General features: G+C 41.3%; 1 protein-coding gene across 2 annotated transcripts in view; it reads right to left on the reverse strand.

Annotated features, from left to right (window-relative positions):
- Positions 1-24,850, reverse strand: part of LOC103189241 (histone acetyltransferase p300) — a 50,821-nt gene extending 25,971 nt beyond the window's left edge. For both annotated transcript variants that reach the window (XM_042345159.1, XM_042345158.1), the window contains exons 1-2: positions 24,734-24,850; positions 2,641-3,356 (exon numbers count right to left, since the gene is read on the reverse strand). In XM_042345159.1, coding sequence (XP_042201093.1) covers positions 2,641-3,356; positions 24,734-24,806 — 789 coding nt within the window. In that variant the 5' untranslated portion in view covers positions 24,807-24,850. The remainder of the gene's footprint in view (positions 1-2,640; positions 3,357-24,733) is intronic.
- Positions 24,851-26,634: the final 1,784 nt, after the last annotated feature.

The raw sequence follows: 26,634 nt of genomic DNA on the forward strand, positions 1-26,634 counted from the left end.
AGATTTATAATGTCCAAAAAAAACACAGCTATTAAGGAGTATGGCAAAAGGGCAAGTTATTGGGATTATAGGATCTTCCAAGAATGGTGGAACTAGCTTGATGGGCTGAATGGCCTCTTCCTGATCCTGTTTTCCTAAAAAAGAAACCCCATTGGTGGAAAATGGTAAGCGTAACCATTTCTGTTATACCCAAATTAAATAGGTTTTGGGTGGACCTATTTTTGACACACAGGTGCTTCCTACATTTAACAACTTGCATTGATTTTGCACCTTTGACAGAAAAATAAAACATCTCAAAGCATTACGAAAAAACTGCTGATTCAAAAGGAAGCGAACGTCATGTAAGTAAATACAAATAATCCCAGGCTACAGCTTCCCACAAACAACGGGGCGAGCGGCCAATTAAGGTGAATTGGAGGGTAAATTTGTACAAGGAGGGAAGTGTAAACGGGTTGACCAGAAGAAAGACGGACATTTTGAAATGGCAATAATAATAATAATAATAATCAATGGCAGGGTGGCCCCTTTAAAAAAAATGTTTCACCCACAAAATATACACTCAATTAATTTTACAGTACAGTGCTTTGACACATGTCGAAGAGACGTGATAAGGAGCTGTATTAACATTATTATTAGGTTACTAATGTATATACTATCAATAAACTATTATTAGATTAATAATATTAACATCAAGCACTTTGAGACGTCTCAAAGACGCTATAATCCACTATATTAGTAATTAGTTATTAAGTCTAGCTGAAGCACAAGGCAGACAGAATTGAAATTATCATTAATAAAATTACCATTACTTTCCAAAAAAAATGTAGATTGTTTGATTCATTAAGAATGGATTGACAAGCTAGCAGCAGGACCCGCGAGTGAGTGCCATTTTCTGCTTCAGGGAATATCATCACCGATCATTGTTGTGTGCAATCTCACTCGGAATGAAGCAGAGAACGATGGATTGAGGGCCTACGTTTGCCTCTTTAACTGGCCGTTTACCCTCCTTGATCCAAGTCTGCGCACATCCCATCACTCTCAGGTCTTAGCCTCGTACTATTCTGCTCACCCATTACCCTCAATTTCCTCATATTCTGTCAATTTGTGACTGAATTTACATCTACATCAGCAACTCCATCAGGTCCCCTCAAAGTCAAGATACATACGGTACATCCCACAACTCAGTAACTTCCTCAAAAAGCAGCTCAGCTCACTAGAGACTAAATGTTCAAAGGCAAATACTTGACAAACAAGGTATGCCCAATTTGTTCATTTTGTTTGACTACTATACATGGCAACCTAGTAAACCTTTATTAATAATAATCCTTGCATTTCATATAGCACCTTATCACATCTCAAAGTGCTTCATAGAATATACTGTGAAGTGGTTGACTGTGTATCTTGGTGGCGAAATGAGCCAATAATTGCGCACAGCAGTGTCCCACAAACAGCCAAGATAATTAATTTAATGCAGAGACTCCTTAATGGCTCAATTAGTGAAGCTTTTCCCCAGTGTGAAAGCGAGCCTTATAGACCCAGAGGATATAGGTTAAGTTCGGAATCATCTTCCTAAATCACGATCCATTGATGCCTCCTTGACCTATGCAGGGCGAGGACAGAACTTCCTTCCCTCCCACAGTATAACTCGCACAGTTTCGGCTCACACAAGAAGAATGACTGCTTGAGTGGAGTACTGGAGGAAAACTGACACCTGTAGAACGATTCACTGGAAAGAGTCAGCACCTGTGTGCATCAACGTCCCCCAAACAGCCATGCAGCGAATGACCAATTTTATCGGGAGGAGGGGAATTGTTGGCCAACAGAACTCCTTTCTATTCGTACGATAGTATTTACCATCCACATGAACGGGCAGATGGGACCTCGGTTTAACGTGTTATCCAAAAGGCTATTAAACTAAAACCATTAACTTCCTCTTTCTCTTTCCAATGCTGAAAAACCGTGCTGTGCATTTTTAATCTTATTCTGTTTTTACTTTGGTTTATTAGAAATGACCAGTTTATTTTGTTCCTTAAACCTTCCTGTCAATCACCTGTAGGCGCTAAGGTTTTGCAAGGTGTGGTTTCATAGAAATCCGTAAACCTCTGCTACTCATAAAGGGAAGGTTGTGGGCTGCCCAACACACTACCTTTTCTCGGCAACGCATGTGCCCAATTGGCTTCCCACAAAATATACAGTCACTACACTTTACTAAAAGGAAAATCGGTGTGGTTAAAATTACCACATATTTTCCTTTGTAATAATGATAATAATCCTTACATTTGATACAGCACTTTATCGCGTCATTGAGCGCTTCACAGAATATACTTTAAAGTGAATTGACTATGTATTTTGTGGGTGAAACGTGGCAGCCAATTGCGCACAGCAGCGTCCCCACAAACAGTCGTGGATTGAGTGACTAATTTTTTTGGGGGGGATTATGACCCCAGGAAAGCTATCCGCCAATTAACAATCGGAATACTTCTTACTGCTAGTTAAACAGAGGCGTGTGGAGAAAGGAACTTGTCTAAGGTTTCGCCCTTGATACTCACACACACAGTTTTTTCCCTTCCGTAGTTCAATCCAATCGCATCAATTGGTTCCATCAGGCCTTGTGTGGACGTAAAGCGCACAATATCTTACCTTGTTCATAGCCCCAGCTTGGGGACCTTTGAGACCGGCTCCCATCTGCGGTGATCCCTGTGTCAGTGTGTCAGCGAGCATGTTATTGGGGTTGGACATGCCAGGGTTGGGGTACTGCATGTTGGGTCTACCCCTTCCTGCGCCCAGAGAACCGTTCATCACCTGTGCCTGCATCATGCTCGGAGCATTGCCACCGCTCATCATGGCTGGGTTCATGTTAGCGTTCATGCTCATTCCACCTTGGTTACCCGAGCTGTTCACACCGGGAATCAGACCCGTTGCTGATGTGTGAAGCTGATCGTGTTTCTGTGGGTTCATAGCTTGTGGTGTTGGCGGTCTCTGGTTTGCTCCGCTTGCTCCCATCCCCATATTAGGAGGAGATCCAAGGCCGCCTTGAGTTAAGGGGCTCTTGACCATACTGCTTAAGCTTCCTATATTAGGACTGTTCTGTTGACTTTGGCTGCCTACCGACTGGACTGGGCTATCCATGGATCGGGATGAGGCCCCCCCAGAGCTGACACCCCCCAGGCCCATGTTGAGACTGGAACCGCTTCCTGCTCGTAAGAGTTCGGAGAGCTGTTTGTGCTTCGAGGCAGCGTCCATGCCAACGGCTGACAGCTGAGCCAGGTCACCGCCATTAGACAGGCCTAATGGATCTGGAGGGATCAGTTCATCCGGCAAGTTATTTTCAAGCTCCAGAAATAAGGATCCGAAATCTGAAAAGAAAAAGATAAGCATTACAATTCCCATCATCAATGACAACTATCTTTTTGTTTTAAAAAACGAGAGTGCTCTATACATTTCCAACTAGCCATGGCATCTATATTGCTCCAAAGTGACCAGCAATGCTTGAGAGGGTCACCAAGACAGTAACGCAAGCTAAAAATTAAGGGAATAGAACGGTAAACTTCACAAAATATACTGTGGTATCAAACATTGCTGCACCACTCAGCCCTTAATCATATCTGTGTCTTAAGCAATCCCACAATGTTACATCACAACACAAATACTTTGCATTTTTAAGCTGTAAAGAATGCAAGATTCTGAACTATTATATTTAGCTTTTAGAACTATTATATTATATTCTAAACTATGTCTTAAAGCGCTTAATTACAAATTTCTGACCAAAAGCAGAGGTGAAAACATTTTTAGGAAGATTTTCAAGGCAGCGAGATGGTGAGGGAGGTGAAGAGGTTTTGGAAGAGCCTTCCAGGAGGCAAAGGAGTTTGGAAAAAAAGGTTTGGCTACCAATTGTCAAAAGGGAGAAAATGAGAAAGGAGGAATATAGCAGAAAATAAGGAGCAAGAGATCTGGAAGGGTTTTAAGATAGGCAAGGATGAGATCACAGAGGGATCTGAAAGTCAGGCCAAGTATTGTAAAGTCAATTGACAGGAGTAGTAGAAGTCAGTGAAGCCTGGCAAGGATTGGAGCGATGTTACACAAAGCACAGTGCTGAAAGAGTTGGGAGTTGTTGGAGAATAGAGTTAGAGAGCCTAATGATAGGAGCAGAGGTGACAAAAAGATGTTTCAGCAGCACAGAGAATAAGGTAAAGACATAAGTAGACAAAGTACAGAGATGGAAAAAGGTAAAGTAATGGATTTTAAGCACAGCTAGGGGTCAAGAGTACCAAGATTGTGCACCAGATGATTAAGCCTGTGCGAGGAGCCAGGGAGGGTTGATGAGAGTCAGAGCTGGAGGCAAGAATGGAAAAAGATGTCTTTCGTTCAGCTGAAGGAAGTCAATGCCTTGATAGTCAATCCGAACAGCAGAATAGAAAGAACGCCACGAAAATCAAATCAGTAGCTTTGATTACCTGGCCCACCATTATTTTGAGAAAAATGTAAAAGAAATAAATTAAAATGGACAAAAAAGGATTTATCCTTAAAATCAGTCTACTCAGCAGAAATGCTGGCGTATTTTTGTTGCCCATTTTACGGTTTCATAACTTTCTATCGATTCTTATGAATGTAATACACTTGCTAAATTCCAACATTTTCCGTCAATTATTTAAATGAGAAACTCACAGGCTTCACTAAAATTGATTAATAATCTATTTTAGATTAACATTACCACCTAGAATATTACTTGATATAAATATATGTGGGTTATATATAAATATCAAGTAATATGAAGTAATATAAATATCAAGTATACATCAGTTTCGCCCACAAATTACACCGCCAATCCACTCTACAGTCTAGAAGTCCTGTGAAGTGCTTTAAGGTATCTCGACGATGTGATAAGGCACTTTATCAAATGTAAGGAATGTTATTAAAATACTTTCAAGAATAGGTGGTGCTTAACTAACGTTTTCAATCTTACCAGATATATTTGAGGACTGTACGATGTGCAGAATACGTGGGGCACGGAATTCTATCGTCTGCAGAAAAAATGCTCTAACGCCTACTGAAAGATACCAACTACACTTCCACTGAAGGTACAGTAAGGCATTTGCTTTGTGATTACACCCTGAGTTATAAAATCTCCTTGTTGACTGTAACAGTGCCAGAGCTAATAAAATCCTGATCAGGTATACTGAGCTGGTATTCCACCATGCCACCCACATATAGACTAGACTGACTTTCCAGTCATGCTGCCTGTTCAGACAATAGCAAATGCATCACAGGTGAACAGAAAGATTCCCCTGAGTAAGAAAACGTCAGGCATCTCCTAAATCAACAACAACTTGCACTTTTATGGTGCCTTTCACCAGTCTAGTTTTTGTGGGGGAAGGGGTGGAAAGAGAGGGGAAGGGAGTTAGCCAATGGTTTGGTCAAAGATAAAATTGATCATTTACTTCATAGTTGATTGTGGAACATTGCTGTGTACAAATTGGCTGCCAATTTTTCCGCCAATATATAGTCACTGCACTTTTTAGTAATCGTGTGAAGTACTCGGAGACGTCCTGCTGACCTGAAAGGCACTATGCAAATGCAAGGATTATTTATCTTAACTATTGCATTAATGTTTCCTGAACCTTCTTTTTCATGTGCCATTCCTGGTGTCTGTTGAATCCGTTCATAACTCAGTCGCCTAATTCCAGCTGTTATGTTGGTGTCAGCTTGATGCAGCAGGTAGCCTCTGGGTCAGAAGGTGAATCATGTCAAGACTCAAACACAGGTCTAGGCTGACACTCCAGTGTACTACAGGGAAGTGCTGCACTGCCGGAGATTGGTCCTTCAGATAAGACGTTAAACTGATGTCCTGCCTTGCTTGCCTCTTCAGATGGACGTTAAGGATCCTATGGTACTATTCATAAAGAGCCACTTGGTGTCTGGGACAACAATTGCCCACACTTATGAGTTATTCATTTGTTTTTTTTGTGAGAACTAATTGGAGCAAACGGCTTCTCCATTTGCTTATAATATAGTCAATATACCTGATGGCAATTATGGTGCAGCACGTTTAGAAATTTAAAGTGATCAAAGCAGCTTGATGCAGGTTACTGAATTACTAAAGACCTGTTTGGCTTCATCAGTCACATCTCCTTGGAGTAATCTCAAACGCAAGAAGCTCCCAATTTATCTCAAGATACAGTACAGACATGGAAATCATCAATATCTAAGATCTGGTCCAAATTTAAAAAAAAATCAAACTGGAAAGAAAGAAATGGTAACTGTAATGAAGATCTCCAACCCATGAGATAATTAGTTGGATTCCATTATTTTACGAAAAAGGGAAGCAGTAAGATTTGGGAGTGCAGAAAGTTTCAAGAGGGAAGAGAAATAATTGACTGTGAAGGAGTTTGGAGAATATACACGTGAAAATGGTGCTGGGCAAAATGGACTGCTATGGTCTGTAAATTTTTGCATTGCAATACAATATATTTCTAAATGGGACTGGCAACCAAAGAAAAGCTACCTCACATGACAAGTGTCCAAGATACATGAAGAAAATAGGGGACAGGAACTATATATAGACCGATCAACCACCTTATGGTTCGGAACTATTACTGCAATGCAGCATTTTATGTCAAACACGTCACCTGGCTCAAGCAGCCAGTATGGCTTAGTTCCAAAGAAATTTTACTTTTATCTGTACTTCCAATTGACAAATAATCTCCTAAATGGTATCTCTTTTTTCAGGTATGGCGGACTAGCAAATTGGTAGCTGAACAAACAGCTGTCAACCACGACAATGTTTAAAGCATTGCCACTATTACAAATTTTTCTTCATTTTTCCATTCCAGGTTGTCTGAAGAGGTGCAACATTCTGCATTCAAATTAGGATGAAATGAGATCTGAACAAATTGTTGAACTGATTAATAATACTTGCATTTGATATAGAGCTTCATCATGTAGTTGAAACATCTAAAGCACTTCACGGAATAAGCAAAATATGTGCAACAGTGTTCCACAAACTGTCATGGAGTGAGTGATTAATTTTTTTTGAAGGAATTATTTACTAATTACTATTACTGCTAGGTAAACAGAGGCATGGAGTAAGGAAGGAGTAAATCCTTTAACCAAGTCCTCTACCCAATACATTACAGGACTCCACGCATCCACGAATACTAGTTTCCCAGAACATTAAGATAAAGACTGGACCTAAGATTTTTGTGTTTAAGAAATACTGAAGTGACTATTGCAACCAATATTTGGGATTGCAGACTGTTCTTTTGTGGGCCTTTAAAGCAATCAACATGGAATTCTCTCAGTCAGTTAGAACCTCCACTCAACGAGTGATCCACCTGACCATAACTCTCATGTTAAGACTTTCACTTTCCATATCACTACAGAAATCGATTGAAAAAGTCCAACTTCAACCAAGAGTGAAGAAATGTTTTCTTTAGGCATAGGAAATGAACATTAAGAAAATTACTTTTACGGTCACTTTGGGGGAGAATTATGTCAAAATTTGTACACATATTACCTGCATCTTCCCGCATGGGTTGTGTTAAATTTCACCCACAAATATACAGCCAATTCACTTTGCAGTCTATTCTGTGAAGCGCTTTGAAATGTCGAGAAGACGTGAAAAGCACTATATCAAATGCAAGGATTATTATTATTATATTATTATAAATGCCGAACATATAGCGGTAATGGTAAGAAATTTCAAAGCATTTATAACAGGTGACTGATACCAAACCCATTAAGAGTATCCTTGAGCTACTCAAAACTACAAATGAACAGTGAAATCAGCATGTGAGCAGTTGTACAGATCTACTCGTATTTACATCGTGTGTTTCGTGCAAGACAAATAATGCTTGTGCTGTTCTTGTCAAGAGAATGTCTCAAAGCACTTTACAGCTTCACTGCAATGTGTAGTGTGTTTTCTGGCAGCCAATTTGCACCCAGCAATGTCCCACGAACAGCCACAAAATCAATGACCAATTCTATCTGGGCACTGTTGGCCAGGACATCAGGAGAAACTCCTTTTGAGGGGGAATCTTTAGACTTTCATTTGAACAGGTAGATGAAACGTTGGTTTAATATTTACAAATATTTTCTGTGCATTGCACCCATGTACAGAAAATGTGATTGAGAAAAACGTCAAGGGGGCAAAGAAAGGAAAAAAAGGAAGAAAGTGGCCATTTTCAGTACAGGAGATCAGTATCTGAACCCTCCCAGTTGACAGAAGATCCGCTTTATAATTGAGGTACTACTATATCAAAGAGTATATAGGAATATTAAAAGTACCGTCAAATAAATTATTATAAACTTTGTCTTGAATTTATCCGACTAATCTATCTCTCCTTTCCGCCTCAATTTAATTCTTCACCAAAGAGCTATCTAATTTCCCGTTGAATTTGTTAATACAAATTGCCTCCACTCCCTTCCTGGGCATGTATTCACCAATCCCCTTTGCGACATAATTAAACACGAACACAGTTCACCTTCTATCTTCCAAGTCTTTGAATATTTGTCCCTTATACAGATTTGTATGTTGAAGCAAGGTTTCAGTTTACCCACGCTCTTGAGGATGTCAAATACTTCATTAAGATCTGATGAGTCTTAAAACAAAATAATCCTAAAATAATCTGTGCATTTGATACAGCGCCTTTGATGTTGGAAAGGCTTCTCAAAGCGCTCCACGGGATGTACGATAAAAAATTGTTAGCGATACGTGTTTCTTGGGCAAACGCAACAGCCAATTTGCGCACAGAAAATTGTCTCACAAACAGCAATGACCAAATTTTTTCAGTGGGGTAGTTGGCCAGGACACCAAGAGAAACGCCCTTCTCCAGTTCAGGATGAAAATCTCCCGTTTCTGTAGCTTTTGCTCATAATTCCAGTACCCAATGCCAGTTGGTCAACCCAAGTTGCCCCCTTCACTGTATTCTTCTCAGCAATTCCTCTCGATCTGGTCAGCCTGTTGTCAATTATTTAGACACCTCCGAGCTTGCCATGATTTCCAACCATGACCACTTTGCGTTATGTCACTGCTTTCAGTCTTAGTTGAGCTGCTAATCAGAGCAGTGCAGTACTGAGCATTCCACCAGAAAGTAGAAAAGGTTAGCAGGACAGCTCTAACCTGTCGCGATAGTTTACAGAGCGCCGGGTTCGCCAGTTTAGGAGCAATAAGCATTAAAGTCTCTCAGCAAAGCAGACAGGTGAGTGGCAGGAAGAGCAGAGGGACGAGAGTACAATTTGAAAATCACGAGCGGAACATACAGTAAAGAAGTTATAAGGCAACAGCTTGAGATGCGTAAAATTTCAGAATAGTCTTATAATGGAGCGCAATCAAGAACAGCAGCAACCCTGATTCACCAAACGCATGACCAATGATAGCACTGAGCACCAATAATAATAATCCTTGCTATAACGTCTTCGAAACATCTCAAAGCACTTCACTGAATATAATGGAAGGTGAATTGACTATATATTTTGTAGGAGAAACGCGGCAGCCAATTGGGCACAAGCCGTGTCCCACAAATAATTGTGGATTAAGTGAACAAATTATTTTTATTTCATATTTTCTTTTTCCAAAGGGTTTACCCCCTGAAAAGTCAATCGACTAACAACCGGGTTCCTGTGTACTGCTCGGTAAACAGAGAACTGCAAGCACGATGTGAAGCTGTGACGACAGATCGTTAGGTCGGAAATATTGTTGACCACAGCCTAACTATGGTTACAAGCAAACCCTCAATATGAAGCAACACGTTCGAAGTGATTCGATTGTATACTCGCACATAATCTGGGTTTGACCTTAGGAAATTCCCTCAACACTAATACTAGCATTAGTACCATTGGAGAGATAGAGAGAGCAGAGAGAGGGAGGGAGGAGAAACAAACAGAACAGAGCAACAGAAACAAACTAGGAAAAAAATGACAAAAAAGACAAGCAATTTATCATTTATTTTTTGAAAATGCGCTCCTTATCCACAAATAACTTCAGACCGCCAGCCCTGGGAAGGCAAAGTTGTGATATAACATTCTAGTGTGTACGTAAAGCTCATGAAAATCCTACACGTTTCATTCACTGCGATCAGCTAACTTGTAGCTGGTCAGGCTGACAATATGAGAACATTTTGCTATTCAGTAAATGAACAGAGGCACTTTGGAAGAGTTTACGTGTAAAAGCGAATGGGGATAAACTATGCAATATCCTACAACATTGCATTTGATACACTTTATTCATTCGTAATATGATACAGGACATCATTATTCCTGCCCCAAGTACAAACATAATATAGCGATCACGCAGTATTCTACAATTCCTATTGAAAGGAAGAGGAGGGTTCGCCGTTGAACCACTAGCAAACTGGTTCAGAATTATTTCAGCAGCGGCAGCCATGTTCTGAAGGTATTCACCATTTCTGCTGAAACGTTAATATTACCCAACAATGTCGCCTTGGAATTAAACAGAATTTTTTTTTTTTTTTTTTTTTAAAAACGTGCCTCCTTTGGCTCGATTTCAAAACGGTGACGAAGAAATTCTCGTCAGTATTAGCTGCCATGATTGTCAATTGTGAATTCGTCCAGATTCACAATGCGTTGTGGTTCACAAGCTACAATCCACGTCAATTTACAAAATGAGGTGCAGCGTTAAAATGGTCTTGCCCTGTCAAGCAAAAGCTTATCAAAGCACTGTAACTGAATACACGGTGCTGCTAGCAATTGTGCGTACAGACACACGCGGTACATGTTTAAAAACATATACACCCAGTACAAAATTACATTCCTATAGGGCCTTTCACGTCGGGAGGATGTTCCGAAGTGCTGGACAGTCAGGGAGGGGGATCAGGGAGGAAGGAGGACCGGGGGCTAGGAGAGTGGTGGCCGAAAAGGATATATATTATATATATATTCTTCCTTCCAATAAAGTGTTCCTCTTCAGGGAAGACAAAAAAAAACGCTGTGCATTGATATAGCATCGTTGACCATCTTTCAGTGAGTCACACAAGTACTGTCCACCGACTTTGCATTTTACTATCACACGCCGTGTCCTTATAAAATAGTGGTTCGAACCCTCTTAACAGAACAGACAATTGATTTTGGCGTTAATTGTGCTTCGCAAACCTTGAATGTGTCAATCTGAAAAGCTCAGACTTCGGAAAGTCTGATCTGGCCTCTGTGATTATTTTACTGTTTGGCCAGCAAAGTCTGAATTGCAACAATTAACTGGAGCCGCAATGTTAAATAAGGGCTGCAAAATGGAGTGCAACGAGTTTATACACTTTTAACTATTAAAAAAAATTCACAAACACAGGGATGAAAGACTACACAAAATACCGAGTGCTTTCTCCCCCCTCTCTTCCGCCTCAAGAAACTTTTGGACCAAACGTTAATCTCACGTTGGTTTTGTAAAACCCCCCAAAATTAAAAATCATGTTTATCACCAGAATGAGTTGCATTCTCGATCAGATTTTCACCAAAACTCACCAAGTCAAAGGTATTATACAGTTAAATTTAAAACGACCAAATACTTTGCGCTTGAATGCAGTGCTTTATCGTATCAATGAAACTTCTCAATTTCACTGAAATGATTTTACTATGAAGTGCCGTGACTGTGCATGTGTTGGGAAACATGACAGCCCATTTGCACACAGCAACGTCCCACAAACAGCCATGAGGCGAATGGCCAGTTTTATCCAGGATTGTTGGTCAGGGCAGTGAGAGAATCTCTCTCTTTTAGAACAGTGCTATATGAAATTTAAAGGCCATAATGCGGGGCTCCCCCAGAAAATATGAATATGAAAATATGAAATATGAAAATATGAAGTCGGTGGACAAATGTTGCTTCATTTGATTTTACTCGGGTTAGAATACAATGCTAAAAAAAAAACTACGGATTGTTAACAGATTTAACAAATGATATTTAATTCAAGCAGTCAGTCATTGATACTATCTAAATTTTAATCCTGCTTGAAATCCAGTCAAATCCATTTTAGACAAAGAAAATACTACCCAATGAACAAGGGCAGTTAAGGCTCTCTGATGTAAGCAAATTCATGTTATAAAGCCATAACCATTTACTGTAACAAGTGTAAGATACTGACCAAACTTCCAGCGCAAGCTGTTTCCTTAGGTTAACCAAACTGAGTTAACTGTACATTTTTTAAAAATACTGTAGATATTTTCACCCAAGTTCTGAATGCTAAATGAACCACTTGGGAGTCAGAAACCAGTTCGCATCAAACACAAAAACCGCCAAGCTCATTTCAACATATCTTTCAAATAGACTTGAAGAGATACCACCCAATTAAGTTTGAATAAAAAAAATCCCTACCATTTAAATACGACCTCAGATCAACTTTTTGTTTGAACATTATATTTTCCTCCTTTATAATCCCAAACAAGGCATAAATCCACCGGCATAGTAGCCCCATTGATCCTTTCTTTGGAACTACAATACCCAATGGATTTTTAGTGACTCACTGTTCAGGAAACTAAGTGTAGAAAATACCTCCGTCATTTAGATCTTAAACTAGAAAATGAAACTGTTTACGGGCTGCTCACAGTCTGGCTCGTCACTACGGACATGACTGTACAAGAAGCTGAAGAGCACATGAAACATCGAAACCAACTCCAAATGAAATTTTGTCCTTTTAGAACTTTTATGGAGTATTGTGAGTATTTATGCTGAGACATTCGTGGAGGAGCTAAAGCTTAATTGGTTTAAACGTCAAGGGTCACAACTTTGAGGTAAGTGAGAAATACTAATAACCCTTGCATTTGATATAGCGCCTTATTGCCTTGTCCAGACCTCTCAAAAGGTTTCACACAATATACTGTGAAGTGGCGCTAATATGTGTTTTGTGAATGAAATGGGATGAGAATAGACAGCAACTGTGTGGGGTAGCAACACAATGATCTGAGTGAATTCAGTCTATTCGGAAACTCATTACTTTCATAAGTTATAATACTGAATCAAATTGGAGAAAGGAGGCAAAGAATTATTTGCAGAATTTTCTCTTACTGCAGATACAGTAGAATAAATTGTGCAATAAGTTATGAGACAACCAAATAACTGCAAATGAACGGTTTAATTTCAATGAATTCTCCAACTATTTGTGTTTCAATTTAATGGCAGTTTTCTCCCACAAAATGCAGTCAATCCACTTACAATATCACAAGCACTTTGAGACATCTCAATAACGTGATAAGGCGCTATATTGAATGCAAGGATTATTTAAGTTGAAAAGGAAGATAGTAACAAACAAGTGACTTCCACTTGTAAATGGAGTCTGAATAAAACTGTAATTGATGTTGGCAATTTGACGGTTAGACACAACAGAAATAAAATCATTCCCCACAACTGGGAGTCGCAGCAACTACTCCAAAAATCAAATAAACTTCAAATTCTGCTGAGCAAAAGGCATCACTTCACACTGCAGTCAACAGGCTTTGAAAAGCTAATCACTGCTGCACTCGACTGATCAGATCTACTCTTTTAATCTCAGTCCTACAGTTTGGAGCTTCCGTTTTTCATCATGTTGCTCAACGATAAAACAACCCGAAGGTCTAAAACCCTAAATATTCACCTTTGCTTTCGAATGACGTCGTACTATGATCGTTTTGGTTGATAACATTCGAGTGAAACCGACTACAACATAAGCAGTACCGCTAATTTCATTGGAAACTTTTAGCCACTTCTCCAGCCGTGACTTTGGGTGGAATTGCATCATATAGTATGGCGCACGCACACACACACCCACACCGAGCAGGTCCCCAGGCTCTGTCACGTTACTCACACAGCCATTCACTCAACGCAGCACTACTAATTTCAATGTTGGAAAGTTCAATGTTCAATGCGCATATGGGTAGATCTGGGCTTGGCATCACTTACATACACCTCTCTCCCCCTCCCATCCAATCCTCTTCAACTTACTTGGGAAAAATGCCAGATATAAAAAGACTAATTCTGCCTGTGGTAGGTATAGCTCCCTTGAAGGTGTAAATTTGTAACCGAAATTGGGGTTTTAAAATACTGGAATCTATTCAGATTTTTTCTCATCCCTGCTTAAAAACATCGGAGGAGCGAGTGAGCGAGCAAGCGAGACTACATGATGCAATTGCTGTAAGCTCGTCTGCCCGGCCAATTGTATTTTTACAACAATGATTAAAAGATTCTATTTTTAATAACGGGGCTGAGTGATGAGCACCATTTTAGACAAAAAAAAATCAATTCGATTGGAATCTACTCGCTTTATAACATCAGTTCTATTTGTCTGGAGAAAACCCGGTCAGTTCAGAGGTGAAAATAATTAACTCTTAAGTGTATCAGGATCCAACAGCACATCAGTTCTGTCTTGAATATCTAGTACCGCTCAGAATTTTAAATCCCCAGCAGAAAGCTTAACGATACTCTTTGGATAAATACATAGTGAGGTAGTGAATTCCCACAGGTCAGGATGATCCCAAATTTAATCCCCAATTTTGCCGTCAACTAAAGCAGGGGTCCCATATCACCGTTAACCTCAGCAAGCCAAAGGGGGAGGCAGGAATGCTTTTGGAACTCCTATGGAGGGCATTGGATTCGGTTCCGACACACTCTCCGTTGCATTCGCTAAGCTCCAGCGTAAAACACGTCAACACGAGCAAGGTGCTGGAGGTCTGTCAGTAAGCATGGAAACAACTTTCCAGCAAGTGACCGTCTTCAAGGAGGAAAGGTGGGGAAAACCAGATAGAAATGAAACCCAGCACTGTGAGCTCTTCTCTTCGAGATCTTATAAGTCTAACCTATTCTCAGGAATGTTGCAATCCAAAGTACTTTTTTTTTAAACACTAAAAGGATGAACATTGATATAAGGTTCTCACAATGATACCGTCACAAGGTTATATGGAAAATTTGTTTCAAACCATAATGTCGATTACGAATAATAATACTTGCATTTGATACATCAAATACTACATCACTGAGACATCGCAAAGCGCTGCACAGAATATCCTGTATTTTGTGGCTGAAAATTACTGTAAATTAGAATGTTTTGAAGTTCCCCCCCAAAAAAAATTTACGACTATTTATTTTTCAGGAAAGCTCCATTTCAAAAGACTTTCTATTGGCACTGAAACGTCCTAACTTGAATTAAAATCACTTAAATTGACTTATTTTAATCGGTCACATTTGTTAAGATTCCATGACATAATAATAGTGTACGAATAATTTGAGACACAACAAGGGTAGTATTGCCCGTCAGAACCAGGCAACTTTGGGTCCAAGGTTCCCAAAGCTTTGCACTATATTGGTCGTCTAATCAATTCGGAATTAATTGCTATCAACATCTCCAATATTGTAGCATGCGATTAACAGAATGGCAGAAGGAGAAATAGATGGACCGTGTCTTTTTTTTTTTGTCTCGTGCCTTTGACATACTTCCTGGGTGAGCCTCGGCAGGGAATGTCGGGAAGCCAACGGATTGAGCAGCCTGATCCTGCCCCAATAAATACACACAAACACTTCCCAGCAACTAGGAGTGCCTGAAAGCAATGAATGAATTCTGTTTGACATTTCTCTCCCTAGTTCAAGAGCCCTAAAGCTTTGACCAACTGAGCTCTGCTACAACCATCATCAATCTTTGGTAATCTACAAATTCAACATACAGAGAAGACTAGAACCTGGAGCTGACCAGGTATTCATGGCTGAGTTCCAGACTTAGCTCAATCAACGAGGACATGAAGGATCCACGTTTATTGTGTACTTTAAAAGGCCCCAAAACAGTTCGATGTTGTAAAAATAAACTCGTCAATGAAACTGTAATGAATGCTTCTTTCCAGGAAAAAGTATTTGAACTGGAAAATGTTACATCTGTAAATTACTATTCTTTAAACCCTAGTATCGTAACGTGATCTGCCTGGTATGTCCAACCCGACAAGAACTGACTAGAATTGGCTATCACGTTTTGCCAAAAAATATGCCAGTATATTTTGTGAAGCGTTTTTAAACGTCTCAACGACATAAGGCGCTATTTCAAATTCAAGGATTATTATTATTGGCCTTTTTTAAAAAAAACACTAAAAACATGACTTCACTTTTTTCAAAAAGACATAATGACTTCAAAGCAGGATTACGGTAATGACTGCGCTTCACAATTTAACAGATTAGTCATTTTGGCGCATTAATAAAAATGTCAAATATTGTACAATCCAACGGTGAGCAAAAACTAGTACTCTCCGACCTCCTAAATCCAAGTTTCTGTTGTTAACTCCCTACCATCCTAACATCCTCTGCCTTGCTCGCCCGACTATCGGCAGTCGGGCCTCCCGTCACTCTGCACCCATCCTCTGTCTCGCCCCACCTCAAGACCCTCCTCTTCGATCGTGCTGTCGATCTCTCTGCTTCCCTAACTGCCCTCCCCCAACCCCGACCCTCAGCTCGGGTCCGAAACTCTGTCTGTCCAGCGCCTTGGGACGTCCTCCCGACGTGAAAGGCGCTATACAAATGTAATTTTGTAGTTGTCGTTGTAGTATGCTATGATTCAATGTATTTAATAATAAAAATATACTGTAAAGTGAATTGACTATATTTTGTGGGCGATACTTTAAAATTGGTAAGCCAAACCATTGTTTTTATATTCTTAAGCAGGACACAAACTCTTTCCTGGTATAAAAGTCCATCCAGCCAGTTGACTTTCTCTTCCAAAGACTGACTGAACAGCTGTGCATTTCTGTTTTTATTCCGCTAACTACATTAACTAACTGCACGTTTGCAGGATCCAGCCATACCCCAGTAAACTATGCTTTTGTGTTACTGCCCGCAATCACAATAACACAATACTGCATACGGAGATAAAATGCAGAATCAGAACCAGAAATCCTGAATATCGTGGTACTCGAGCACACGGTCACAGCCTGAGCCAGGAAACAGGAACACGGCAAAACTATCAGCCGAGAATCGGGCCCCTGCAAAACTCGTTCAGAATCAAAAGTCTACCGATGTTGTCTCCTTAAATTTACATTGCAGGTCTTTTTCAGATTAAAACCAACCCTCTAAATTTAGTCAGGAACTTCAAAGCAAACAACAACAACAACTTCCATTTACATCGCACTCTCACGCAGGGTAGCATCACAGAGCGCTTGATTATTATTGCAAAGATTCATGCACCAACTGGCCTGTTTTTCAAACTTCAGCTATAACTGTTTTTAAACCATAGTACAAACATGATGTGAGATAAGGTGCCATATCAAAGGCAAGAAACATTACGATTATTTTTATTACGATTAACACAATCCAAGGAACGCTTTGAACTTTGCAATGAGAAATGTTCGAGATTTACATTTTTCATAATAAATCTACTTGTTGAGGCCACAGGACAACACATAACAAGCATTTGAATCCCTGTAAATAAACAGTATATTCCGTGAAGCCCTTTGGGATGTCTCAACAACGTGATAAGCCTTTATATCAAATGAAAGGATTATTATTATTATTAGCATTCTTAACCTGGTGAGCAATTATTAGCACTTTTTATCGTTTAAATAACTTATTGAAAAGTACCCAAACCCCTCATGTCAACCCAGTCAATGAGTGAATGTGACATTAGTAAACAAGGAGTGAGTAAGGAATTACTACTTGTACGTTATCCAGGGACCGGACTGGGTTTTTGCAAAATCTACAGCACTTGATCTATAACTCCTAAGCACCACAGGCATGAGTAGGTTTCAGCAGCCATGTGTGTTCTATTTATACAAGATATTAAAAACATTTGCACTATTCATGCCATCATTATCACACACACACACACAAAATCGCATCACACAAAGCCACTGAAAAGAGAGGGAGAAAAAGTTTGCAAATACGTTTTCTCATCAAAGCCCGGCCAATTACTTTCAGGATTTGTTTTAAATGCCAGGACACACCAATCATATTATATAAAAAGGGATAATTCAGTCGAGCATGCTGGAGACTGGAAAAAGTAACTTGGAACCAAAGAATTAATGACTTTTAAAAGCAATAAATGAGTTTTAAAAACATTTTATCCACACAATATACAGTCAATTTGCTTCACAATATATTCTGTGAAGCGCTTTGAGACATCTCAATGATGTGATAAGGCGCTATATCAAATGCAAGGATTATTATTACTATTAGCATTCTTAACCACATTAGCAAAATATGGCAAGTAGGTTAAAGCGCACCAAAGATTCTGATCATAACCTATTCTACCATGCAACTGTTCACGAGTCTTTTGAGGCTTTTTACTGGAAGTGGATTACCAGAAATAACCATTATAAAGTAGGTGTATTCTGGAGGACAGTAATCATAATGGCATCTTTCACGTCACGACCAATGATCTGAATGTCCCATCTTCAGAAATAGATAATAATAATAATGTTCTAATATTACACAACAGCCATGTTTGTGTGAATTAATGATGGCGACCGTATAAAATGGGATCAGTTTGCACCCACCAAAATTAACTTTAATGTAATTTTCAACATAGAATATTACCTCAATACATTTAGCACACCTTACAAACTAACAGTTAAGTTATTCTGGAAAAAGCATAAAACCATGACCATTATAGTATTAAACGCCAATTTTTTTTCACAATTTTCTTATGCGATATTACAATAGCATCTAGAACTTGGCTTTAACTGGCAAATACAGATTTACCTGTTAATAATTGATATGTAGAAGAGGCCTTTACGCTAAACAACAACAAGATTACATTTGTATAGTACCTTCCACGTCGAGAGAACGTCCCAAGGCGCTGGACAGAGTACAGCATTTCAGACTTGAGCTGGGTTCGGGGGGGGGGGGGGGGGAGAAGTGGGGTGGCAGATGGCATAGTCGAAGAGGAAGGTCTCGAGGTCGGACTTGAAGAAGACTAAGGAGGGGACGAGGAGGAGTGATGGAGAATGGAATCCCAGAGGTCGGGGGCAGAGTGGCTGAAGGCTCTCCCGCCAATGGTGGGGCGGGTGGGTCGGGGGACGTGGAGCAGCCAGAGCCCACTGAGCGGAGGGAACGGGCAGGTTGGTAGGGGGTTAAGAGGTGGCAGAGGTAGGGTGGGGCGAGGCCATGGAGGGCTTTGCAGGTGAGGACCAGGATCTTGAACTGGATCCTCTGAAGGATAGGGAGCCAATGGAGTTGGGCGAGAGTGGGGGAGATGGGGGGGGGGTCATGAAAATAACTGACATGCAAATGTCGGATATTACGCTGACAACCTTGTTGTTAAGATAAACTTTTTTCGCACGTGTCAGACACCCAGCTGACCCCCCAAAAATCACCGGCCACACAAAAAAAATGGCTATCGGCAACACTGAATAACCAGGACCATTTTTTTCACAACACGAAGGCGGTTTACAACAGGCGTGCCCGAGAAAGAACACTGTTACTAGTGTGTTATTCTGATCATTAGGCGATGCCCGCCAAGCTCCCAAACAAATCAAAATTGTGATGCACATTGAGGTAGTAGTTCGTCTCAAAAGTAACAGGTTTTTGGCAAACTAAATGTAGCACTTCCACCAAATTGTGGTTTAATCTCTCCTCATACTCTCTCTTAACTGTAACTAATGAACTGCTAGGACCAAAAGCATCTCCTGGCAATGACATTATGGCACCATTATTAGTTACACAGACTGTTCCACAACACTCCAGGACGTGTATCCCAACCGAATCATCTGTGCAATAGGTTAGATTTTTTTAAAAAAAAAACACAGATCTGGCTAATTTACCTTCTGTCAGCCTCAGAAGCTTGACCCGTCAGGTATCAGTTCAAAACAGCCGCACGAGAGAAAACTTCCAGTTAAATTATCACCAGGTCCTACTACGCACAATAAAACTCCAGGTTTGAATCAATCCAACTCAATGACAAGTAACTTGTCACCAAATGGCAACACAAACATGATCCGGCCGTACTGAATGCTTTCAATATTCCATTAATTACGGGCGAATTACTGGCGGATTCCAATAAAAATGCGGATTGTGTAAAGGAAGTTCCAAACTGACCACGAGGCACATTTTAGTTGCACAGGTGTTTGTTTGAAAGTTTCTCAAAGAACTTTCCCTCAACTGATCAGCTTCCTATTTTCATTAAGACTAACTTTTTCTGTGCGCTATTCATAGAATCTTACAGCGCAGAAGGCCATTCCGCCCACCGTGCCTGCGCTTGGAAAGAGCTATCCGACTCATCCCACTCTCCCGCCCTTACCCCACAGCGCTGAAAAATGTTCCTTTTGAAGTACCCGTCCAATTCCCTTTTCAAAGTTATTGTCGAATCAGGCAATGCGTTCCAAAAAGGGTAAATACATTTCTCCTCGTCTCCCCTCGGGTTCTTTAGCGAGGAATGATTTTCTCAATCTCAACGCAAAAGAAAAGAAACGATAAGGTGCTCCCAAAAAAAATGTTGCTCGCTCACCCTTCTTGGGAGAGTAATAAAGCATGGCACAAGAAAGAGAAATAAAAAGGAAGGATTTTGGGTGTGGGGGGGGGGGTGGAAGAGAGTTTGGTCACAACCAATCAACTGACCGCTTTACAAATTCAGAAGTTCAAGACAAGATATTTTAGTATATATTACTAGCAGTAATGTTGCACTGGGTGGGTAAGACGGAGCATTCTGAGAATCTGTGTCCAATGATCTTGGAACAGCCCAAGTACAAGATTTCTGCCATTTCAAACATTATTTTACCCATGGAGAGGACGAATTAAGGCATCCTGCTACATTTGTCGACCACAGGAGATTATGACATCCCTTTGGATAGATTTTGAAGACAACAGCGACAACAAATTGCATTTGTAGAGGGCCTTTCATGTCAGGAGGACGTCCCAATGTGCTGATTGCAATGGTCCTATCCCATTTAGCTTCTACAGATTGAAAAGGTGAAAGGTTTGCAATATATATTATGGTTAACAAATGCCTTGTGTTTCCAGTTGGTCAGTTTATGGACAACCCATTAATTCTCGTTCAAGAATCCTGCACCAAAAGGTTTTGATGAGAACTAAATGCTAGCAAAATGAAAGTTCTTCGCAACACTCTTCCAGGTGAGAGATGATTTGTTGTGAAGCAAATCAAAAAAAGCAAAAAACGTGTTCCAAATTCAGGCTAAAAGCAATGTGAGTTCATTTCTTGCAAGATGTCAATCTAAACTACGTGCATCGGGGCCAAAATGTAGCTACAAAAGTGATTGAACTACAAATCCTGCCTCTTATTGGAGATGTACGCCAATGGAACCTGCACATTTTGCGCACTGAATGTATGGACTGCCACTTTTTGCATTAAAAGGGAGGTTAATAGGAGGTAAGAGAACACAACAAATTCAGAGTGGATTCACCGAACGGACACTATGGAGAAAACATTAATAGAGTTGGTGCAATAGGTTACTGCTCTTCCAGGTGAGAGATCATTTGATGTGAAGCAAATCTAGGAGTTACTAACCACATAATAAATATTTCTACGGGTAAATCTGTATATTATTTTATATTCGAGCAAAACAATCTTACTCTATCATTAATATTCCATTTCTTAGTTGATTCTTTCCCAACCTTTAAGTTATGTTGACGAAACGCACACAAATACATACATCTACGCAATGTGATTTTTTAAAAATTTCCACTCAGAAATCTGTTCGTACTTCATTTTCACTGCTACTCCAGTCTAGTCACAACACTTGAGGAAATAATATCTCACACAGTCATGAAGTGTCTATTTGGATTACGAGGAGAGTTTCAACTGACTGAGGACCATTGGGAAACCTATCGGAGACTCCGCTCAGAATCCGTCATTTTCTGCATTACAGTTGCTACTGAATGTCAGACAAGTGAAAGTGAATTTTTAAGCTGCATATTCAATTCATAACAACCCTTGCATTTGCAATTTTGACCAAACCAACTTGATATAAACCAATCATCTGAAGAAAATACATGCAAAAGGGCATGTTGTTAAATTGTACTAGCAGTTTGGTCACAGTATGTGCCTTTATTAACTACCAAAAAGACAGGTTTTGCAAAACCTATTGTTAAATCAACGTATTGCTTGAACAGCGTCACGCACCTACTAGATTTTATTCTAAAAGATCATTTTATTGTTTGGGTTTCGTACATTTCTCAATACACCACACACCCTTCACAATTCATAGCAATCCTCATTTTGAATTATACTGCAGCAAACTGTAGGATTACTGGAAAGACCAATGGCCAATTTCATTGTATTTTAATAAGAGCCAAAATGAGAGTTGGACTTATTACCTGGAGAAAAACTATCCCTAATCAAATGTATAATTTCATCCTCCTCGCAGAATAAGTAATTACGGCAAAATAGTATATTAAAAAAACTCTGCAACTATAAGGCTGATATGTATCTGTAACACTATAGTAAATGCAGATCATAACATTACTCATGGCGATCTGGCTAATGAATTAAGTACGAAGATCACTTACTCATGGTTCTCCACAGCTCTTCACGGCCAAAATGTATCCCAATTTCAGGGCCAACTTTATACTATGCGTGTGATTCCTCTAATGTACAGTGAAATTCTATAATGCACAATACGGTGGGATGGACAAAAAAGCAAAACACACTTATCTGGAAATTTGATGCCTTTGTATATTTTACTCTTATTTACACTGCACATATCTCTCTCTCACACACATACACACCACACACACATGCACACACACACATGCACACACACACACACACACAAAATGTAGCTTGTTTTTCCAATTAAGTGAATTTTAGATTTTTAAGAATGTTTTCCCTCGAGCTTCTCAAATGCTTAATAAGAGAGCTGCAAGCAAACAGAACAATGTCCCTGACCAAATTTCCACGCGTCTAAACATCCCTCCCAGATTTCAAATGGTTTAAAGACCCTTACACATTGCATACACTCTTCTTAAAATGGAGCACGAAAAAACACACCACTTCTGAACTAAAATACGCTTGTAGCGCTGTAAACCTCATGTTTTACCTTAGAACCCAGCTTATTTACTCGACACCCATGGAATACAGAAAACAGGGTTTACAAACGTACAGTGGAGAAAAATGCTCTTAAAATGATATACTCTTACTCTCTATTTACACATTTACACAACCAAAAACAAGAGCATTCCCCTCACTCAACTTCATAAATCGACCATTTGAAAACAAAATGAAGTTGAATATACCCTTTAAGGAATGAAACTGCAGGAAACTATTTTCACCCTCCACAATAACACACAGGACACCACTACAACACACATCTCATTTGAGCCCACGACAGTTTCATTCCTCAAAACAGTGCAGAATTTGCCCTGCAAAATACAGAAAAGTTGTAAGGAGAAAAAAAAAGTACAGTTGGCATCTTTATTCCCATCAGTTTCAGATCAAGTGTAAGTTCAAAACACAACCAACAGAACCATACTTTTGAGAATGCGACATGTTAAACACACACACACACACAGGGCCAACTCAGAGAGAACACTGTACATCCATTTCGTTTAGCCCTCATAACCACACACTGGTTGAACAAAAAAAAAAGAACGAAGCCATAATAATTTGCTGAACTTTCGTCTCAAACACAGATAAGCACAGGTAATGAAAAGAAATCGAGCCAGTTAAAACACGTACCGACTGTACAAAGCCACTCAACTCACACAAAAAAAATGCATCGACTGACTTAACGAAAGGCAATAAAATGGGACTGACTGCTCCATCGTCCAAAACAATACATTGCAGCCAGAAAATATCCTGCAAGAAAAAAAAACTAGTAACCCTGGCTAAAAAAAAAGGCGTGTGCTTTGATCGAAAAATAAAAGCACAGAATACATGTAATATAAAAAGTAAAAGGTTTTTTTTTAACACATCCACACACCACACACACACATATATATGTGTGTATATATATATACGTATATGTTTTTTAAAAAAGCAGAACTGTAGGAAGGACCGACTCTCTTAAGTCGTGATTTGCAATGATCAAAACAGCAGCTTTTTTTTTCGGTGGTGGTGGTGGAGGAAAAGGGAGAAGGAATGGCGTGATTCCCCCTACAGAGACATGGGATTCATTTATCTCTCTCTCTCTCTCTCTGTGTGTTAAGCAACGATTCGTGCACAGATCAAGCCAACACACGACCGAAAAGGGTAGAGGGGGAAAGGGAAAAGGAGGGTTAGGGGTGGGGGGGGAGAGAGGTTGGGGGTAGTAGGTAGGGGGGGAGAAAAAGGGGAGAGAGGTTGGGGGTAGTAGGTAGGGTGGGGGAGAGAGAGAGGGGGAAGAGAGGTTGGGGGTAGTAGGTTGGGTGGGTGGGGAGAGAGAAAGAGAGGGGGGAGAGAGGTTGGGGGGTAGTAGGGGGGAGAGAGAGAGGTTGGGGGTAGTAGGTAAGGGGGGGAGAGAGAGAGGTTGGGGGGTAGTAGGTAGGGGGGGGGGGGGAGAGAGAGAGAGGTTGGGGGTAGTAGGTAGGGGGGGGAAGAGAGAGAGAGGTTGGGGGGTAGTAGGTAGGGTGGGTGGGGGGGGAGAGAGAGAGAGAGGTGGGTGGAGGTTGGGGGGGTAGTAGGTGGGGGTGAGAGAGAGAGGGGGGGAGAGGTTGGGGGGGTAGTAGGTGGGGGGAGAGAGAGAGAGAGAGGGAGGGGGGGGGAGAGGTTGAGGAGTAGTAGTGGGGGGAGAGGAGAGGGGGGGGGGAGAGGTGGGGGTAGTAGGTGGGGGGAGAGAGAGAGAGAGAGGGGAGAGAGGTGGGGGGGGGGGGGTAGGGAGAGGGGGGGAGATGTTACAAACCAGTTGGGGGTTACATTACCTGTGCTGTCGCTGCCCTGGGAAGAGATTTTAGACCGCTTGGTTGGCGGTCCTTCCAGCAGGTTCTCTGCCATTTTTTTCCCCCTTTTTTTCTCACTTCGAATATATTTTTTTCTCCCTCTGAACGTTACGCGTTTAAACTTTTTTTTTTTACCCCCACTCCCCCCCCCCAAAAAAAAAACACACGACGACAACCTGTCCTGTCCTCCCTCCCTCTCTCCCCCCTCAAAAAAAAGAGAGAGAGAGAGGGGGGAAGAGAGAGAGAGAGAGAGAGGGTGTTGGTGGTGGGGGGGGGGGGGGATAAATCAAATGAGAAGAAAAACACACACAACCACCGAGGAGGGGAGGGGGGGTATTAAAAAAAAAACTCCCTCTCTCCAAAAGAAAACAGTTGGGGTTATTTTTTTCTCTCTCTCCCTCTCTCTCTCTCTCTCTGTGTCCCTCAAAGCAATTAAAAATGATCTGTTTTTTTCTCCTCCTCCTCTTCTTCCTTCTTCTTCTTCTTCTTCCCCTACTCCTCCTCTCTCTCTCTCTCTCTTCTTTCTCTCTCCTTCCCCCCCTCCCTCCCTCCCTCTCTCTCTCTCTCCTCTCTCCCCTCTCTCCTTCCTCCTCTCACTTCTTCTCTCTCTTCCCCCTCCCCTCCCTCCCTCCCTCCCTCTCTCACACTCACTCCCTCCCTCCCTCACTCGCTCGCTCGCTCGCTCACTCAGAGCCTGAGGCCTAACGCCAAGGCCCAGGCTTCTGCAGCCCGACGCTCCATTGACACCGCAAGCGGCGAAAGAGAAAGGCGTTTGGAAGAGGGGAAGGGGAGGAGGAGGGGAGGGGGGGGGAGAGGAAAGGAGAGGGGAGGTGTGTGTGTGTGTGTGTGGGGAGGGGGGGGTGAGGGTTGTGTGTGTGTGTGTGTGTGTAGGAGGGGAGGGGAGGGAGGGGAGGAGGAAGGAGAAGAAGGAGGAAGACAAGAGGCCGAGAGGTTAAAGGCGCCGACGGAAGAGAGACAAGCACATCCCCTCTCTCTCTCTCTCTCTCTCCCTCACTCTGTCTCTCTCTCTCTCTCCCTCTCTGTCTCTCTCTCTCTCTCTCCCCTTCCTACATCCCCGGGGCGCCCGGTGGGGAGGAGAGGGGAGAGCGGGAGCAGCAGCGGCGGCGGCAGGGGAGGAGGAGGAGGAAGGAGGGATGGTGGTGGTGGAAGAAGAGGAAGGAGGAGAGGAAAAAGGGGGTGGTGAGGGAGGGAGGGGGGGGGCGTGTGGGGGGTTGAGGGCGAAGGAGGGAGAGAAAACCCTGTCAAACACGACCAAACCCCCCAAGGAAAAAGCCCCCTCTGCCACAGGACAAGAGGGAACAATTCATCCACCTTTCCCCCTCCGCTCCTTCCTTCCCCCTCTCTCTCTCTCTCTCTCTCTTTTCCTCCTTCCTCAAAAAAAATCTGTTTAAAACCCCCCTTTCACTCTCACCCTCTCTGTTTAACCCCTCTCCCCCCTCTCTCTCTCTCTCCCTCTGTGTGTGTGTGTGTTCAACTCCCCCTTCTTCTTCTTCGCTCTCTCTCTCTCCTTCCTTCTCACTCTCTCTCTCTCTCTCTCTCACTCACTCACACACTCACTCTCTCAATTCGCCCCAAAATGTTCTGGAGGTTTTTGGAACATTTTTTTCCCCCTTTCTTTCCCTCTTCCTCTCTCTCTCTCTCTCAAACACACACACACACACCTATATGTATATATATATATATATAGATATAAATATATATTAAAAAGAATATCTCTTCTTTCCTCCCTTCCCCTCTTCTCTCGTTCTCTCTCTCTCTCTTTCTCTCTTTCTAATTCCTCCTCCTTTTCCTTTTTTTTTAAAAAAAATAACGGAAGGCGAAAAAAAAAAGGTGAGTTCTTTTTTTCGGGGGGTGGGGGGGAG

The sequence above is a fragment of the Callorhinchus milii genome, unplaced genomic scaffold (assembly GCF_018977255.1).
Source record: "Callorhinchus milii isolate IMCB2004 unplaced genomic scaffold, IMCB_Cmil_1.0 Scaffold31, whole genome shotgun sequence".
NCBI classification, from domain to species: Eukaryota; Metazoa; Chordata; class Chondrichthyes; order Chimaeriformes; family Callorhinchidae; genus Callorhinchus; species Callorhinchus milii.